The 19,741-nt window shown below is 49.2% G+C and overlaps 1 protein-coding gene across 11 annotated transcripts in view; it reads right to left on the bottom strand.

Moving 5' to 3' along the window:
* The window catches only part of GRIK4 (glutamate ionotropic receptor kainate type subunit 4), a 476,655-nt gene that overhangs the window by 322,752 nt on the left and 134,162 nt on the right, over nt 1-19,741 (bottom strand). For all 11 annotated transcript variants that reach the window (XM_054440160.2, XM_054440159.2, XM_063671507.1 and 8 more), the window contains 2 exons: nt 11,515-11,619; nt 5,005-5,136 (listed from right to left, as the gene is read on the bottom strand). In XM_054440160.2, coding sequence (XP_054296135.1) covers nt 5,005-5,086 — 82 coding nt within the window. In that variant the 5' untranslated portion in view covers nt 5,087-5,136; nt 11,515-11,619. The remainder of the gene's footprint in view (nt 1-5,004; nt 5,137-11,514; nt 11,620-19,741) is intronic.

Genomic DNA, 19,741 nt, shown 5'->3' with positions numbered 1-19,741 from the left:
TCAATTTCTATTTGTCACTAATGTGAAAGACCAGTTGATTGTCTATATGGGTGACTCAATTTGGAAACGAGATGAAAAGTTGCATGCTGATCAAAATTTCATAAATCAAATCATGTGCTAACATTATCAGAGGAGCCCACTACTCAAACAAACCCATGGGGAATCCTCTACAAGGCAAAGAATTCAGCTGGTATATTTGAATCTCGGTGGATCAGATATATTTAATACATAGCATAACAGGAAGGATAAGAAACTGGTGTTTTTCATCCTTTTCCCTTGTCTCCCCCAATTCTCCTATTATCTTTATCTTTATAACATTTCAACGTTCTATGTTGAACATTCTCTGTACAGAATTGGAGCTCACTGGGGGGAAACCAACTAAGTAAAAAATTACAGTTATAAAGTGCTTGGGGGGGGTCCTCATAAGACAGAGTGTCAAATAAATCCAAGCTCTTGCTGCTTTACCACACAGGGAAACCTTAAACAAGAGAGATTCAATTGCTGCAATAACCTGCTGATGTGTCTAATACACCCATGCTGAGCAGAACTTCCCTTGCCACCTCGACTGAGCCCTGAAATCCCCATGCCTGTTTCCTCACCTCTCAACTAGACTTTGTGCCCTTTAAGAAATGCTTTGGAGGTAAAAAGTGTCCAAAAAAGAGCAAGAAACTATATTAGCAATGATGATTCCATCTTTCAACTTCTTACCAGCAGAACACAATGTATTTAATGTGATGGCTGTGATAATGGGATATCCCAAATGTTTCCAGGGGGTCATCAGCTCTAGAAGAGCAGGAAGAGACAGCTTGGGAGACAGGTTCAAATTTCAGTAGCTGTGTGACCTTAGATTTGTTATTTAAACTCTCTGAGCCTCCGTTTCTTCATCTATAACAGGGGATTGTTTGGTCCAGTGAGACTGGGTGAGATATGGGGAATACTTAGCCCAGTGCCAGGCAAAGAATGGGAGTTATTATTTTGATTATTATTGTGTAGCACTGCATCTTCAGTGCTTGGCACATAGCATTCAATAAATATTTCTTGAGTTAATTAGTGAATGAATAATTGTGTCACTGAGTTTATTATTACTGCCAAAGCTTTCATTAGAACCCAACCAGGATCTTCAGCCCATTCCTATTCTCTTTTAAGTAAGACAGACAGATGGACATTTTCTCCTTTTCCTCTTTCTCCTTTCTCTTCTACTTTCTCCAATAAGTTTACCTCTTTATGCACAGGTAAGACGGTGCCATTTAAAACAATGGTACCAAACATGTTATTGGAAAACCCAGTCTTGCAAGAACCATGGATTCATCTATCCATCACATTCATTGAACTGCACCCATATACTTCTTTGCATCATGTGTTGGGCCCTTCTCTTGGGGGTCACTCTCCCATGGAGTTCAGAGTCTAGTGGGAAAATGCCATAATCTTTAGAATATAACATGGCAAGTGCTGGAACAGATGTTATGTGCTGGGGGAATGGGGGAAATGGTAGGAAAAAGATGAATTCTCCCTCTTACGGACAGGATGATAACGGGAAAGGACTTTGCAGAGGAAGAGCCATTTAAGCTGATAGTGATGGAGGAGGAAGACGAAGAAAAAGAAGAGGAGTAGAAGGAGGAGCTGGATTTGTTTTCCAGGCAGAGAAGATGAAACGGGAGGAAGAGCACTATAGGGAGAGCAAGGGAATGGGTAAAGCTGGGAGTAAATCCTCCTGGTATATTTGGCTCGGAGGGAGTGGTTTAGTGTAGCTAAAATACAGAGCTGAGGGAGGAGTAACAAGAGGTAGGCCTGGAGCCTAGCGTTCATTCAGTTAACAAATACTTAATGAGTCCCAAGGTGTTAGGGGCAACAGTAACACATTTGCTAATGTCGGAAATGTTTTCTGAACAGGAATGGAGAAAACTGTAGGAGAGCATAACCTTCACATACTATTGAAGGTGATTCTGCTTCTCAGCAGCTAAGGGAGCCCATGGGTGCATGGAGAAGAGAGCACTGGAAGAGGAGTCAAGCATGCCAGCACCAGTGCCAGCTGCCACCAGCCAGGCCCCTACTTGCCAGGTGACCTTGGCCAAACCACTGCCTGCTGCGGCCCTGTTTCCTCATTTGCAAATGAGCAGGTTAGATAACGAATCCTTATAGTCCCTTCTGAATCTAAGAATGACAATGATCTCTGGTCTCTTTAAGTAATGAAGGGGGTGCAAAGATGGGGTGGGGTCTTCTCAGGGCATTTACTAACTTGTAGCTCCACAGTCATCACTCAGAGGACCCAGAGGGACTGAAGCAAAATCAAAAAACATTTTCAGAAGATAGATGATGGAAGGGGTTGACATATGTGTGAGAGTTTGGGGAATTTATGCAGCCAGCCTCACAGCCATAAATAAAATCCCTTTCTTTTACCCAAAACCTCATTCGAGGGGTAAACACCAAATACTGTAATAGACAATTTGGTTGTATCTCCTGCCCTGTGCCTCACTTGAATGAAAAAAAGCCATCACAAGGCAGGGTAATGGGTTCGGCCGCCTCTTTCCAAACATCCATATTGTCACCAGCAGACAAGTGGGGCTGAGGATGAAGCAAACAGGGCGATTTCTCTCTCAGATCCCTGGTCTCTTCATGCAGCCCCATTTGGAGAGCCACCCATTCTGAGGCTGAGGTTGGGGAAACCCCCAGAAAAACCCAAATGCAAGGAAAAGTGACCCCCGTGAAGGCAAGAGGAACGGCAGCCCCTTCCCTTCCCATAAGCCTCTCAAGGACCCCAGAGACCCCAGCACAGTTAACGCCAGCCCGGTCCATCTGCGTGCAAGGCTGCCTGCTGCTCAGCACAGCTACTTGTGTTTTCTTGACCCACTTCTCTTCCCATCCCTGCCCTACTCCACATCCCCTCTGGAGTCCATGTAATTAGCAACTTTCCATCCATAAGGACTGGGAGATTTTAAAAAGCTCCTGGCACTCAGGCTAACCAAGGAGACAGGAAGAACGGGTCCTGGCACTGCTGTTTGGGTTTTTCTTTTCTTCTCTTTCTGTTGGCTTAACTCTGCTTCCTGGCCTCTGCAGGAGATTAGGCCCGGTTTGACCTTGCCAGCCAGCAGGGCCCCTGGCTGGAAAGCGGCTGGAAGTGGCCTAGCATGAACCAAAACTGAGGGCCAGCAGTCTTGACAGAACTGAACAAGCATTGTTCAGAGTATGGGTTTGGGAGCACGAGGGGTGCCTTTGAAGGCCTCTGTTGTGGCAGCCAAAAGAGGGACCTGTAAGCTCCACTTTCTGCTTCCTTCCCGGAGCACAAGTGTCGGGAGAGGCGAGGCCATGAGGTGCTGCTGATTCTGGCTCAATCCCTTTCCGCTTCCCATTAGCGACAAATGGAAATTGATGGGTTTCCACTTTATTCACTCATTTAGAGAGGGAGAAAACCTCTCAGCAAATGCTGAAAAACTATAGGCATCTTACAAATTAAACATCTTAAGGATATGAACCATTTTGCATTGCTGCTAAGCAGAATTAAATTAGGTTTTGAAGTTTCTGTAAAAATGAATGGAGAAGAGGGAGGGAAAATTTTGTTTTTTAATTTCTTTTTTTTTAAGCATGCAGAGCAGTGTGTCAAGGGCAGGGTGAGGGGGAGAACTGAGTCACCTGTCCACATTTCTGATTCCAATCAGCTCCTCTGCATTTGCATAAAAAAGCGTGCCCACAAGGTAAAACGAAACAGCTCACAGACCTGCAGGCTGGGCTTCTGGCCTGTGACACCTGGCCTAGCCAGGTCTCTGCTGCTCGACCACCTCTGCCCACACCATGGCCTCCTGACCACCACCAGCACACCTACCTGAATGCAACTGGAGGAATTTGGGAGCTTTAAGTCAGCTCCCTGAGATTCAGCATCATGCCATCTTTGCTCTAAGTCAGCCTCTAACACCTCGAGGCTCAGGTTTAAGATCTAGATTCCTGCCTTTGCTCCCACCCCCACCCCCACCCCCAGTGTGGGAAGAGGGGCCTCATGTGGTTATCCGTTGGGGTAACCTGCCTGGTATTTGAGATCCTCTACGGCTGTCACTTAACCCTACCCCTGGGGCCCTGCTGTTGGATGGGTCTCTTGTGGCCATCAACCTACCTTTCTGGGTTTGTCACTGCTGTGCCCCACCCACCTGTCCACACTAATCCCCAACCCCCGATGTACACATAGACACCCCTGATCCCCAACACCCCACATCTGTCCTAATTCCATGGGTTCTCTGTTGCTGGGCCATCAGATGACCACACTGTACCTGCCGGACTGAACTGTGTCCTTGTCCCTGTGGCTGGCTGTGTCCCCAGGAACCAGGATCTAGAAAGCCTCAACCTGCAGTTGACAAGTCTTGTTCAGTCCTGGCAGGGAGGAGGCACCTGACTTCCCAGACCCGCCCCTCCAGGGATGGGGTGCTGAGGGCTCAGGTGGAAGCCCGCCTGCCCACACCTAAAGTGGGCGTCCCACAGCAACAAGGCAAGGGAGAGACTCACGTGACCCTGCCCTCCCTCTCAGAGCCAGGCCACGGCAAGCAGACCCTATGTCAAGGGCCCTTCCAAGCAGCCAGGCCACCCCAGCAGACTCCTGGCTTCTTCCAAGTTGTGGACATAGCTCGCTCTCCAGGAAGCCTTCTTGGACTGATCACAGGAAAGAAGGGACCTCTTCTCCCATCTCCAGCCCTAGATTTGGAGTCCCCATGGCCATCCTCACCCTCCTTTTTCCCCGACAGCTGCCTCTTAACCTGCTAGGCTGAATCTACATTGACTGCACCAGGGAGTTATCAGCATCTTTATTCCAGTGGCCGGGAGCTCAGCAGGTTGACCAGATCGGAGTGGTCACCTGTCAGCTGCCTCCACCACCACCACCTGCATCTTCACCCCAGCCACACTCAGGGAGGGCACAGTGCATGGGCTGGGCAGCTTCCCCAGGTCCTGTGCAGCACTCTCATGTCCCTTGTGGACACCTGGGATAGTGGGTGGGGGCACTGCCCCAAGCTGGGCCACACTTACCGATCCTCAAGGAGTGCGGGCTGCAGGCGACCATCACGAGCCACGCAGGAAGCAGCACCAAAGGCGCCGAGACGCGGGGCATCTTCTATGAATCCTCATGGAGCCCCCTGCTGGCCTGGGCATGACATAACTCTGCGAGAGAGGGGGTGGGGGGCACATGAGTCCCAGGCTCCAGCTAGGCAGCTGTCCCACCATCCCAGTGACACCCAGGAGCCGGAGAGGCTCCTTTGTCTTTCCTCCTTACATGCCGGGCTCAAAGAAGGCTCAGGTTCTCACTTCAGCTCTGTGATCGACATGGGGCAGGTTGCTGTAACTGTGGTTGGATGATTCATGGCGTGTCATTGGAAATGAAGAACCTCATCTGCTCTCAGCCAGGCACAGTGGCTCACGCCTGTAATCCCAGCACTTTGGGAGGCCAAGGTGGGTGGATCACTTGAGGCCAGGAGTTCGAGACCAGCCTGGCCAACATGGCGAAACCCCGTCTCTACTAAAAATACAAAAATTAGGTGGGCATGGTGGCGCATGCCTGTAATCCCAGCTACTCGGGACGGTGTGTCACAGACTTGAACACAGGAGGCAGAGGTTGCAGTGAGCCAAGGTCGCGCTATTCGCCATTGCACTCCAGCCTGGCCAACAGAGCGAGCCTTTGTCTCAAACAAACAAACAAAACCCTCATCTGCTCTTAAGGAATTGGAGCCATGGGTAAGCAGAAGAGGAAGGGATGGGAGAGTTGGGAGGGTTATTCCATTTCCCCAAACGCAGCACAGGCACTGCACACTGAGGAGAGGTGTGAGAGGGAACTGGGTTCAGGCCAGCTCCTCCACTTGCCAGTTGTGTGGCCTTCATGAGGGCCCCTCTGTGTCTTGGCTCAGTGTCCTCACATGTAAAAGTGGTATAACAACCCCTCCTGGTGGAGTTGAACTAAAGAAGAATCAAGGCAACATCAGAGAAGCCACCATGCTCAGGGTCTGGCCTAAATGAGGTGCTACACAAATGTCAGGTCCTCCCTGGCCCAGATGGGAGCAGTCTGTTCCTAGCAAATATGGAGGGCAGACACACACCTCCCAGGTTATCAGCTGCTTTCCACATCTGCTCTACTACCGCTGAAAACCAGCCCCACCCCCATCCTCTACCAATCCCTCTCCTCCTTCCTGAGGTAGGTGGGCCTCTGATGTCAAATCCAGAACCTTGCAGGGGGCTGCCTCTCCCCAAGGCAGCACGTGCCTTGGCCCCCACTGAGACCCAGAGTCTGCCGACGGCCAGCTCTGCTTGCTTCACTGGGGTGAGGGTGTGGCTGATGAGCACCTGGATATGCTAATCCCAGGTGCCTGGATTGGGAGAGTAGTATTAAAATGTTTCGGCTGGGCGCGGTGGCTCACGCCTGTATCCCAGCACTTTGGGAGGCCAAGGCGGGAAGATTACGAAGTCAGAATATTGAGACCATCCTGGCTAACACGGTGAAACCCCATCTCTACTAAAAATACAAAAAATTAGCCAGGTGTGGTGGTGGGTGCCTGTAGTCCCAGCTACTCGGGAGGGTGAGGCAGGAGAATGGCATGAACCGGGGAGGTGGAGCTTGCAGTGAGCCAAGATCGTGCCACTGCACTGCAGCCTGGGCGACAGATCGAGACTCGGTCTCAAAAAAAAAAAAAAAAAGAAAGTTTCGTCCTCCAACCCCTAGACAGACAATCCAATAGGAAAATGGGCAAAGGCTTGAACAGACACTTTACTAAAGAAGATATCCAAATGGCTTACAAACATTTGAAAAGGTGCTCAGCCTCATTAAGCATCAGGAAAATGAAATTTTAAACCACTGTACACTCACTATAATGATTTAAAAAAAAAAGACAACATTAAGTGTTAGCAAGGATGTGGAAAAACTGGAACTCTTATGCAGTGTTAGTAGGAGTGTAAACTGAAATAAGTACTTTGGAAAACTGGTCTACTAGAGCTTTACATCTAGCCTAATGACCCACTAACTCCATTCCTAGGTATATATCAAGCAGAAATGCATGTATATGATCACCAAAGACATGCACTAGAATATCCATAGCAGCACTCTGGTGGTTTCGTTTCCCCAAATTGGAAACCACCCAGATGTCCAGCAGCACGATGGAGAAATACATTATATATGCACACAGTGGAATGTTATACAGAAATGAAAATGAATAATCGACAACCATATGCAATAGCAAGGATGAATCTCATAAATATAAGATTTAGCAAAAAAAGACTAGTACAAAAGATTACACATTCTAGAGACAGAATAATTCTGTCTATATAAAGTGTAAAAACAGACCAAACCACTCTGTGCTGCTGGAAGTCCAGTTTCATGGTTAGGGTAGAGAATGGCAGGGGACATGAGGGGACTCACCAGTGCTGGTGATATCCTCTGGTTTTCACGCTGAGTGTTGCTTGCAGAGGTGTGTTCATTTTGTGAAAGCTCACTGAGCTGTAAACTTATGATGTGTGCACTTTTCCATATGTGTGTTATGCCTCAGAAAAAAATGTTGTTCAGGGACACCCCACCTCCCCCAACACACTCAACATTTCATCCACACGCAGAGCCTTGTCACTTCCTGTGCACAGGGCATCCCTTCTGCCCAAAGAACACCCCTCTGCTCACCCCTTTCATGGCCAGAATGAGGCCTCTCTCTGTGAGCCATCAGCACCCTGGCATGGCTCTGAGAGGAGCACTTTTCCTGCCACTGCTGTTGCCTTTATGCATCTAGGCCTGGGATCAGTATGTGCTCCTTAAGGGCAAGGACTGTCCAGGTTCCTGTTGCATCCCCATCCCCAGAGTCTATTTATACATAATAGGTGCATAGCACATATTTGTTCAATGAATGGAAGGCCTCAAGCAATCACCTGCTAGAGGAAGACAGAGGAAGATAAAGAGTAAAGGATGTGGTTGAAGGCAACTCCACTGTTGGCAAATCAGGCCCAGAATCTTTGTTCTTTAATTCATGGGTGTTGGTGCAGGGATAGATTAAAGCAAACACAGTCTCAGAAGGAGCTAGACATTCTTACTCATTATGGATAAAGTTGATTATTCAGTGATTTTCTGTCTCCCTACTAGAATTTAAGCTCAATAGAGGTGGGGCAAGGACAGGAATCTTGTTTGGACTATATCCCCAGGGCCTACAACAGTGCCTGGTATATTATACGGCCTTAATAAATATTTGTTGAGTGGATAAATGAATGAACAAGGAGAAAAAAAACTGTAATAATCCAGTTAGGCTATATAAAAGTACTACTAAATACAATCACTTACCTCAAATGCCTCCCATTTATGCCTGATCAGCATGCTGCACCATAATTATTATGCAGACTGCTAAATAGGTGTCAGATTACCCTGTGTAAATTTTATTTGATGACAGAACTACACTCAGTTCGTGCAGGCCTGAGGAACTGAGTGTAGCTGCTCATGGCCCAAGACTGGTGGATCCTGGAGACTACATTTTTTTTTTTGAGACGGAGTCTTGCTCTGTCGCTCAGGCTGGAGTGCAGTGGCACGATCTTGGCTCACTGCAGCCTCCACCTCCCAGGTTCAAACAATTCCCCTGCCTCAGCCTCCCAGGTAGCTGGGATTACAAGTGCCCACCACCAAGCCTGGCTAATTTTTTAGTGGAGATGGGACTTCACCATGATGACCAGGCTGGTCTCGAACTCCTGACCTCAGGTGATCCACCCACCTCGGCCTCCCAAAGTGCTGGGATTACAGGCATGAGCCACCGCACCCGGCCGAGACTACATTTAAAGCATGACAGCGGCTCAGGTCCTGGGCTGCTCTTGGGCCTCAGCTCTGTGACCCCCTAGACACAGTGATGAGAAATAATTTCCTCTGAAATCTTACAAGAATGAAAAAAGCCACCATGTTGCACATCTGGAAGGCTCAGTGGCTTGCAAAATTCTTTGCACAGTCTTTATCATAGTTAATCCACAGAACAAGCTGTGTTACAGATGAGGAAGCTGTGCCCAAGAAAAGATATGTGCCTAGCTGAAGGTCACACAACTGTCTGGAGGCAGAGCCAAGGCTAACCAGGTCTCTCACTCCATTAGCTTATCTTAACTGCTACAGAGCAGAAAGATGAAGCTTTTAGATTCTTCATCAAAAAACACAAGACATTTGGGGTCTTATTTTCAGCTTAACATTCAGATAAATCTAGTCTTAGGACCTAATAATGCATCCTTTATTAACAGAAAATATTTTAATAATTCAGGGGCAAAAAAAGAAATTATCCTGAAGTTAGAGCACCAAGATGCTCTTTCCACGACCATTACCCTCCATGGGGGGTTTCTCCCCCGCCCATGGTATATTCTCCCCCACCTGCACACTGTGGCACTGACATCCACAACTCAAGCCCAGATCTGTGACTGCACACCTGCCTCATGACATCTCCACCCAGGGATCCCACAGCACACCACAAACACCTTGTCCTAAAGAGAAGGCATAGTCTCCACCACTCCCGCCACCTGCTCCTCCTCCTACTTCTTCTTCTTACTAGGTGACACCACCATCCACCAGTCACCCAAGCCAGAAGGCTGAGAGTTACCCTACATTTCTCTGTCCCCACACCCCCACATTTAATAAGTCCCCAGATCCTGACAGCACTGCCTCCTAAATACCACACCTTTCCCTCCACCACCAGCTGTCCAAGTACAGACATTTGTCAGCAACAACCTGGATCTCTGCAATAGCATCTTCACCAGGCCCCCATCCTCTGGTCTTTCTCTCTCCATCTGGTTCTCCGTAGAGCAGCCAGGGGCTTCTTACAGAAATACAAACTTGATAACGACACACTCCTGCACTAAAGTCTTGGGGAGCTCTCCATTGCACAGGAGATCAGGGCAATCCCCTCAGTCTAATAGATAAACCCTCCCATGATCTGGCCCTGCTCACCTGTCCCTACCCCGTACCCTATGGCACCTGATGCCCCAGCAGAGCCGAAGCCCCACTCCCCTACAAAAGTTGTGTGCTTTCACTGTGCCCTCTGCCCCCTGCACGCACTTCTGCTTGGAATGCAGTCCCATCCCCTGATGGACTGCAAGCTGTGTTTTCCAGGTTCGGCTCATCAGCTCCCCTCGAGGCTTCTGTGATCCCCTCCCCATCTGCTGCCACCATACCCTAACACGCCTCACTGGGACACACATCCTACCTATGACAATGATGCTGTCTGGACAGCGCCAAGTACCCAGCACCCTATCTGGCACATAGTAGGTGCTCCAATAATATCAGCTGAATGAACAAACAAACAGATGGGGCCAATATGAAATAAATTCCCAGTTTGGTGTGTGTATTTTGTATATTCGCTGTAGTTAAAACAAACAGCCTAAGCAGACATAATGCAGCAGATGCAGGCCAAGGGGAATCACAGTAATATATACCGAGAAGGGGAGGGAAACAAATGTGTACTGCCCTCTGATTCTGTGCCTGGGGCTTGGTCTGGCTGCCACAGGTAAGAACATGGGGTTGAGTCCTACACTGCCATGTACTAGCTGCACACCTTAGGCAAATCAGCTAACATCTCTAAACCTTGACTTCTTCATTCGTAATATGGGGATGTTAATAGTCCCTTCGTGGAATTGCTATAAGGATTGCATGATAAGATGCTGTGCACTGCTGCTCAGAGTAAGCACTCAATAATAAATACTGGCCAGGTGTGGTGGCTCACACCTGTAATCCCAGCACTTTGGGAGGCCAAGGCGGGCGGATCACGTGAGGTCAGGAGTTTGAAACCAGCCTGGCCAACATGGTGAAACCCAGTCCCTACTAAAAATACAAAAGTTAGCCGGGTGTGGTGGCAGGCACCTTGTAATCCCAGCTACTCGGGAGGCTGAGGCAGGAGAATCACTTGAACTGGGAGACAGAGGTTGCAGTGGGCAAAGATCGCGCCACTGCACTTCAACCTGGGCAACAGAGCAAGATACTGTCTCAAATAATAATAATAATAAATACTAACTCTTCGTGACCGTGTACTCACCCTGTAAGATGGCATTGCATCTCCATTTCACAAATGAGGAAGCTGAGGCTCAGAAAGGCTCAGTAACTTATCCAAGCTCATGCAACAAAAACAGCAGTGCTGGGTTCAAATTGAAGTGTGTGTCTAATCATATGCAATCACAAATCCCAGGCCCCTGCTTTGACTACAGTTGAATTCAGCAGTGTTGGCAGAATTTAGGTTGAAAGCAGGTATGTCAGTACAGCTTCCAACCTCAGAGGGTCTCTGACAGCCCCCACCTAGACAGAGCTGGGCCTCAATCCCGTACTTTAGGTAGTTTGGAAGACAGAGAGTTCAAAAACAGAAATTCCCCATCTATTTGAGAATCCTGCTCTCAACACCCCACAGAAGCCTTGCTGATCCTGAGTGCAGAGGGAAGGGAAGGCCCAGCCTGGACAGAAGCTGGGCTCCATCTGGCTCTGGGCCTTACAATGAATGCTCTTGAGCAGCTGCCCCCCTCAGAGTCTGCCTCTTCCTCCACCAGTAACATGGGAATGGCAGTGCCTACCTCTGGGGTGATGAGCGCCAGGAGAGCAGGGAGCAATTCGGGCTTTTCCACCTGTGTCCTCAGTGCCTAGCACAGGCTGGCACATAGTAGGCACTCAGAAAGTATCTGTTGGAATAAAAAAAGAGTCCAATCAGAGAACATATGTGGAAACACTCTGTGAACTGCAAAGTATTTACATATGAGTGGTATTTGGTGTAATTGAAGATGAGGAATTTACAATCTAGGTACGATTTCTCTTACCCACGCAGGCTCTCCTCCTTTGACCCTCCAGCCTTCACTGTCCGCAGCTCATGGGGCACCATTTATTCACATGCTGTCCCCCAAGGGCCTCAAAGATGCACTGTGAGCACTGCACTCAGAGCTGAGGCTTCCAAGTTCTCACCTCTGCTTAACTATTTACCTGCCCAGGATGTGTCCTTACCTTAACACAAAAAATCAGTGTCTCCACTTTTCCCAGAAGGGGAAACTCATTTCCACTTTTTTACAACTGCAAGCCTGGATCCATTTTCTCAGGCTAGAAGATCCTCTAACATCTCTCTCAATGGAAAGAGACTGGCCCCCTGGTTCCATGCTTGTATTTTGAATACAAGCCCCATGAGGGCAGGGGCTTTAACATGCTTATTCACCTTCAGCACTTTGGACAGTGCCTGGCATGCAGCAGCTACACATAAATACCTCAAATGCGTGAATGAATGAATGAATGGCTATTTCACTTTGCATTTTTTAAAGCAGGGGAACACCTCTTTGGGGCATGTATCACCTGCCACACCTGCTATTATATCCATACTGACTAGAAGTTTAATAAATGTTTGCTGATTCATGAGCAGCAGCCAGTTCATAAGCACAGACAGGCACCACCTGCAGACAGCTCATGGTATTCTGGCTGTGCACATGCTGTCTGGACTCCATCGGCCCAGTTGTGCAAATAGCCTCTCCTCTCCTGACTTGTCAGCAGTCCCTCCGCTCGTCTCTCTCATCCTCACAGGGCTACTACGTCATTAATTGTGATTTTCCAAGGTGGGTCAGAGAGGAGGCTGACAGCCACCAGTTGGTGTGGGGTGGCAGGAAGGGTAGAGGGAATCAGAGGGGCAGCCAGATTAATGACAGGTTTTTTTCCTTGCTGTGGGCAACAAGATCTTGATTACCCTTTCTGATGCTCCAGGCTCTTCAAAAAAAATGGATGTGAACTTCTCTGCTGTCCTGACTCCCCCACTGGCTGGGAGAAACTCCAAGTGGCAGCCAGCAGGCTGGATGGAGTCTGCAGGGGTACGGGGTGGCCATGACAGGGGAGTGAGTCTGCTCCAGCCTCTGTGGCCTCCTTGAGGGAGAATCAACCCTTGTGGCCTAATACAGTTGGGCAGCACTTTCCAGGTATCCTCTCTCCCTGACAACAAATGGGGAGATGCCAGGATGCAAGACTATCCAAGGAATCAGGAACCTGGGTGCTCACCAGCTCTGGGAGTCAACTCTCTGAGCTGCAGTCTCTCATTCTGTAAAATGAGGGAATTACACTAGATGATTAACTCTAAGGTTCTTAGAAGCTCTGGGAATTCTGCAGTTGTAAGAACTGAACTCTATGATAATATAATCTTTATTGAATATTTACTATATGCAAAGTACTACTTCAGACTCATTTACTCCTCAGGAGAACCCTGCGAAGCAGATACTGCCGTCCTAACTGCCATCCTCCCCACCTGCAGACCTGGAACTCAAAGGCGGAGAGGTTGTGTAACTTGCCAAGGTCACTCAGCGGGGAAATGAAGGAACTGGGTGTTGGCTCCAGGAACTTGTTCTCACCCATCACTCACTACACCCACCTTCCCTGCATGTCCCAGAACCTAGCACACAGTTGGCACTTGAGGAAACGTAGGAATGTGATTGTGATGATCATAGTGATGTTGGAGAACAAGTCAAGCTAAATGCAAGCAGGTTACCTGCACATCTTGCTGAATAAGGGGGCTGGCAAGAGAAGAATGCATCTGGGAGTACCCTTTGGCCGAAAGATCAGCCCAGGTGTCCCTGGTCTTTAGGAATTCCCATGAGGAGATGCTCCCAGGAGTCTGTGATGAGTTAGGACACAGCAGGTTAGCCAGGGGTAATGAGCATTCATTCTGGGAGCTGGACCTGGTCTGACTCACCTAAATAAACTGAAAAGCAGTGGCGGCACTGACCACCCAGCCCAGGTCCGACTTGAGGGGAGGACGTTCCCTGAGCACTACGACTGTGGGTACATGGTAGGAACCAGGCCACAGGACTACAGACAGTCATGCCAAATGCTCAGGCACTAAGGAGCAAGAGGAATGAGGAATTACAAGTCTTGTTTCCTCTCTACATTTCACACAGATTTCAGACCCCTAATGCACCTCTAAACAATGGCCCCTCCAGAGACATGATAAGACATCCCTGGCTTCCAATTCCAGTTGTCATTATGCGTCCTTGGGCTGGCTGCTTAACCTCTGAGAACTTTATTTCCACAACTGTAAAACTGCAGACAATGGCTCCCTGGAAAGGTTGCTTCAAGAGACCTCAGGTATAATGCAGTCAGTAAATGGGAACTGCCTTTCATGTCTCCACCCCATTCAGTGCTTCCTTCCAGCCCTTGTACACAGACACTCTGATGGCATCCTCATCTTTCCCCAATAGGACGGCCTCCCATGCCTGCTTGCTGGTACTAATCCACAGCCCTCTGACCTGCAAAGTGCAAGTCCAGATCAACCCCACTCTCGAAGCTTTCCCTGAAGAAGTCAGTCCTTCTGGCAGAGGAGAAAAATTGGCAGATTGGAAATAGAGAGCTGTGTGACCTTGTACCCATCACGTAACCTCTTGGGGCTTCCATTTCCTCTGCTGTAAGGTGGAAATGACATTTGTATCATCTTCCTTACTGGGTTGTTAATAGGATTCAACGAGATCACGGATGTAGAATTACTTTGCAGGTGAGTAAAGCGCTTTTGCGGCCAAAGGATCTATGTTATTCCCATACCCAAGACCAGTCAAAGCACGTACACACACTTAATGCCACTATACATTTATATTTTATTCAGTGAATACTACTGAGTTTCTATTGCATGGCAGGTAATTTTCCAGGCCCTGGGATATACACAGTCCCTGCCTTCATAGAGCTTACAGTCTGGGACATTAAGAGACATTAATCAGATATTCAGGTATCTTGATGCCATAATTACAGACTGTGAAGGAAATGAACAGGATGGTTCAGGGTGCAGCAGGGAGGGAAGACTTCCCTGAGGATGAAATGTTTGACTTGAGTTAGCCAGGTCCTGGGAGGGAGGACGCGAAGAGCAAGGAGGAGACCAGGATGGAGAAAACAACACGTGAGGAGGGCAGAGGCCTAGGATGGGATATGGCACAGTGAGCTTCAGAAATCGCAGGGAGTCTGCTGAAACCACAAAGCTGGTGCTCCTTTTCTGCATATCTACTGTGTTGATTTCCAGTCTCCCTCGTTAGCTGTGGCATCCGTAAGGACAAAAGCCTGTCCCCTCTCGCTCCGCACCCCTTGGTCTACGATAAGGCTCTGCATTGAGGGCTGATTTTCTCCGTGAACCCTGAACTGGACTCAGCATCCTTCACAGAAAAGGCAAGGAGCCCGCAGCTCCCATCTCCTGTACACTGAAAGGGAGGTGGGCAGAGTGAGAGGAGGAAGAGCTCATTGCCAGCCATGGGAGGTGGAAGATGAGGCCCACAGAGCTGGATGGGAAGGGCAGGACTGGCTCTGAATGGTGACAAATATCCCTGACACTTCTCTGAGGCCACCAGGCTGGGCCCTGGGGGACATGCGCTCCTGGCAAAGACCACATGAGCCAAGGCTTTGAAACAAAACAGCTCAGTTTTGAAGCCGTCTATAGCACACTTAGAGCAGAGACACCTTGCAGAAGGGGTGCCCACAGAGGAATCAAATGAGCAGGAGAGAAGACCAACTTGGAGAGAACAAGTTTTAAGGACAGCATTTTAATCACCTCCAGATAAATATAACCCTCTCTCCTCTGCTAGGCATCTCTCTGGGTGTTTGGGAGGAGATGAGCAGTCCTGCAGATGACTGTCTGTGCGTTTGAGTGAGGGTGTGTGTGCTGCAACCTTCCCTAAGGAGGACTGAGAAGAACTGGGCTTCTCAGTCTGGAGAAGAGGGTGGGATGGGTGACAGCTGTGTAATGAGCCATTCAGGCAGAATGCCACCATCTGAAGCCAGCGAGGGCTATGCTGGGCTCCCAGGTGATGGTACTGAGGTCAAAGCCAGAGGAAAGTGCCACCATCTGAAGCCAGCGAGAGCTATGCTGGACTCCCAGGTGATGGTACTGAGGTCAAAGCCAGAGGAAAGCACCGGAACTGCTGTTCGTGACAAAGAGGAAGTCCTGAGGCTGACAGCTGCTGGGCACAGACACAGAGCTCCTGTCCCTTGGCCTGGCTCCACCATGCCCAAGTGGAGACCCCACTACATCTGTCCTGTCCACGGCCACTTCTGGTGTACATCAGCGCTTTTTGTTGTCTTATCCACCATCGTCAGAAAGTAGGCCCTATCTTTTTTTTTTTTTCTTCAGTCTTAGCCAGAGCAGGTGAGAAAGGAGCTATCCCTGGATGTGCGCATTCCTTGGAGAAACCCAGAACCAGCTCACCTCAGCTCTCCCAGGGGTGTGGGGCAGAGGGCAGCAGAGCTAGATAGGTCAACAGCAATGTGAGCGGTGTCCTGCTGAAGGTTCAGAGACCTATGCTACTAGAGTCATCCAAGCTCAGAATAGTTTCTCGGAATTGCCTAAGGGCGCGTGCAGGGCCCATGCCACCCCTCCCCTTCCATCAGCCCAGTTAGCACTGACTCCCATCCGCTTGGGGCAAGGCCCTGGCACCAGGCTCCCTCAGGGGCCAAGGGAGGAGAAACTGGCTGCTGACTGGCTGTCCCCAGAGAGGGGATATAGGACTCCAGTCGGAGAAGGAAGGAGACTTGCTTTTCATTCTCACGTGTTCTCTATTGTTTGCATTTTTAACTGAGAGGTTAGACTGGTTTTTTTTTTTTCACTTAAAAAGTCTGGTTAATAATTACAAACACAATAAAGAATCCTGGCTCTCTCAATACCTAGCTCCAAGACCTGAGCCTGTTCCTTAACCCCCTTAGCCCGTATCACCCCTCTGCAGAGTGAGGCTAATACACCTATGCCCAGGTTCAAGTGTTCAGTGAATGCTGGGCCTGCCTAGGTCTCTGGTGGCCTCTCTGGAACATTCCTCCACAGCCTATGCTCTGGCTGCCCAGAGAGAAGCTGGAGCTCAGCGCTGACTCTGGGAGTTCACCCCAAGACCTGCACTCCTCCAACCAGGATCACCCCCTCCACAGCTAGTGTTCACCTGAGTCTACCTACAGCCATGCTTCTCACCTCAAAGATCCCTGGCTCTGGTTCTTGGCTGGATCTCAGGCCCTCCCTCAGGGAAGGAGGAACTCTGGGGAACCACTATGTTCAGTCTCCTAAGGGGGTCAGGCATGCAGAGGACACCCCATCCAGAGGCTGCCCTGGGCATCTGCATTTGACACAGGTTACAGAAGAGAGCCCGTCTAGGGCCCATCACCTTCCCTCTGCCAGTGGCCTAGAGATGTCAGAGAAACCACAGGCAAAGCCAGGCTAGTCTCCAGCCCCTGGGTTAGAAATCCAGATGCTGGAGGCTCGGCTCCCTCCCTTCTATAGTCACAGGACAGCCTTGAGGAAATCCTCAACCTCCCTAGCTAAGCAAGTGGGTCATCTCTGCTCTCAACAAGGATGGGACCTTGGTGAGGGGGCACATATACCCGAGAACCCAGCTCCGGCGGCCAGAAGGGGGAGAACAGCTGTGGGTACTATACCTCCTCCAACAGGGGGCTGCCACATGGGCAGATCTCACAGCTCTATGGCACTGCGCCAGCATACCCAAATGCTCGGGACCCACCCAGCTCCATGCTGGGCACTGGCAGCCACCGGGACCCTCCAATGTGGTGCCTTCCCTCAAGAAGCTCCCTGGAGAAGTATGATGTCCTTGTGTGAAGAGTAAAACAGGCTGCAGGAACTCAGTATTCCTGGCCACAGCGAAGCCGCTTTCACAAGTCAGGGTGGCCTCTGTCACAAAACACGGAACAACACTGGAAGGCAGGCAGAAAAATATCCCTGGGCCCCTGCAGTTACAGCAAGAATCTTGGAAGATGTGGGCCACATGCTGAGCCCCGAGGCATGTGCTGGGTGGGGAGAGACCTTCCAGGTAAGTGCTGGGGAAAGCAAGCAAGGGCTGTTCAAAGGATGGTGACAAAACCAAATCTGAAAGGAACCTGTTGTGTCTGAGGGGCCCAGAGATGGGTAAGTATTGCAGTCAGATTCTGGAAGGCCTCAAATGCCATGGTTAAGGAGTTTGGACTTTATCCTCCAGGCAACAAATAGCCATTAAAAGTTTCTGGGCAAGGGAGGGCCAGGACCAGAGCCGTGCTCTCAAAAAATCCATGGCACCAAGAGGCACCGATGGCCTGGAGAAGTTAACAGACACCTAGCAATATGTTGGGGGGAGTGTGAATGTGGGGAAAACTGACCCTGAGGCGAACTGGGCTGATTCCACTGCAACATCAGAGCACAGACATTTTCCCACAAACTGGAAAAGAAAATTTCCAAGCAGCTGTGTGTTGGGTAGGAGCGTACGGTGGTTCTCCAAGGGAAGCAGAGCCCTGGCAGGTCCAGAGCCAGTCTCTGTAGTCATCCAGACACTGATGGGTCTGGATCCACCCATTCCCAAATGTTAGGCTCTAATGGATCCACCCATCCCCAAATGTTAGGCTCTAATGGAAGTGTCTTTGTAGCAGAGGGTCTGGACTTGGAGTCAGAAGGCCTGTGTTCCAACCCGGTTTTGCCACTTGTTCCCTGGGTAACTGTGGTCAGATCCTTGAATCTCTTTGTGCCTGACTCTCCCATAAAATTGGAGACATATTACCTGCTCTGCCTACTTCACCAGGCTGTTCAATGATCAGGGATGTTACATGTGAAAAATGGTTTGATAACATGCAGTGGGAATAAGGAAGGATTTTTTCTAAATCAGACCCCTGTGGTTGGTTAGTTCCTAGCATTCTTCTTCCAACGCGCCCTACCAATTCACCCCCATCTTATGTTCTAGGATATGTCTGACTCCCTATCTCTCAGATTTATTGAACAGATGAATGATTTATCTTTGTTTTCTTCAAAACACCTAGGACAATGTTTTCCACCTAGTTGGAGCTCAATAAGTGTATGATTGATTAATTAATAAAAGTGAACCTACAGAGGATGTTTTAATCCTACTCACCTTTCCCCTACCCAGTGACTCATCTTAATATTAATGCTAGCAAAAAAATAATTAGGATGGCAAGTTGGAGATGTCCCCCCACTCCCTCCATTCACAAAACTTCACAAAACTCCCAGAAGGAGGCAGTACAAGGGAGTGGTTATCAGCACAAGCTCTGCATCTGTTTTAAAGAGCTCCCAGAGCCTGGGTGCCGCTACCTACCAGTCATGTGACTTGGGACAAATGATTAACCTCTCAAAACCTCAGTTTCCCCATTCATAAAATAGAGAAAATGCTAGACATTCCTAAGGTTGCTGTCAAATATTATCTGTGATCTTAGCAGTATGCCTGCAAATAGCAAGTGTTCGATGCTTGACAGCTATTATTGTGATTATTGCTATTATTGTCCAAAGCCAAATCACCATGATTTGGGGAGACTGGTATTTAGGTACAGATTTTCCATTAGTGTGGATGATTGTGAGTACTCTGTGACAGCCAATGGATGAAGCCTCTCAAATGCCTTAATCTGGAGAATCAGTTGGACCCCCAAAGCCAACTAACATCCCTGCTATGGAATGGCATCTGGGGCTGGGGGCACTGAATGGATCAGTTGCCCTTCTGGTGCTAACCCAGCATTAATGGTGCAAGTGAATTACAAACAAGGCCCATCTGCTGTGCTCAGCAACAAAACCCGGCAGGAGGGTAATTGCCCGGAACTTGAGCGCAGGGGGACACAGCGGGCATGGAACACATTAACCACAGGGAAGAGCAACTTCCCAATGCTTTCGTTTTCCAGCCGACCCAGCCAGCAGGCAAGGGAACGTGAAGGCAGGCGCCAGATAGGGAACTCTCAGGAACCACAGAAGAAAGGTGCTTCCAGACCACAGCTGGCTGCCCAGCCCAGCTCCTCAACAGATCTGAGAGCAAGAGAGATCACCTACGCCAACCATGCACAGGA

The sequence above is a fragment of the Pongo pygmaeus genome, chromosome 9 (genome assembly GCF_028885625.2).
Source record: "Pongo pygmaeus isolate AG05252 chromosome 9, NHGRI_mPonPyg2-v2.0_pri, whole genome shotgun sequence".
Taxonomy (NCBI): domain Eukaryota; kingdom Metazoa; phylum Chordata; class Mammalia; order Primates; family Hominidae; genus Pongo; species Pongo pygmaeus.
This window is presented reverse-complemented; position numbering and strand designations above follow the sequence as displayed.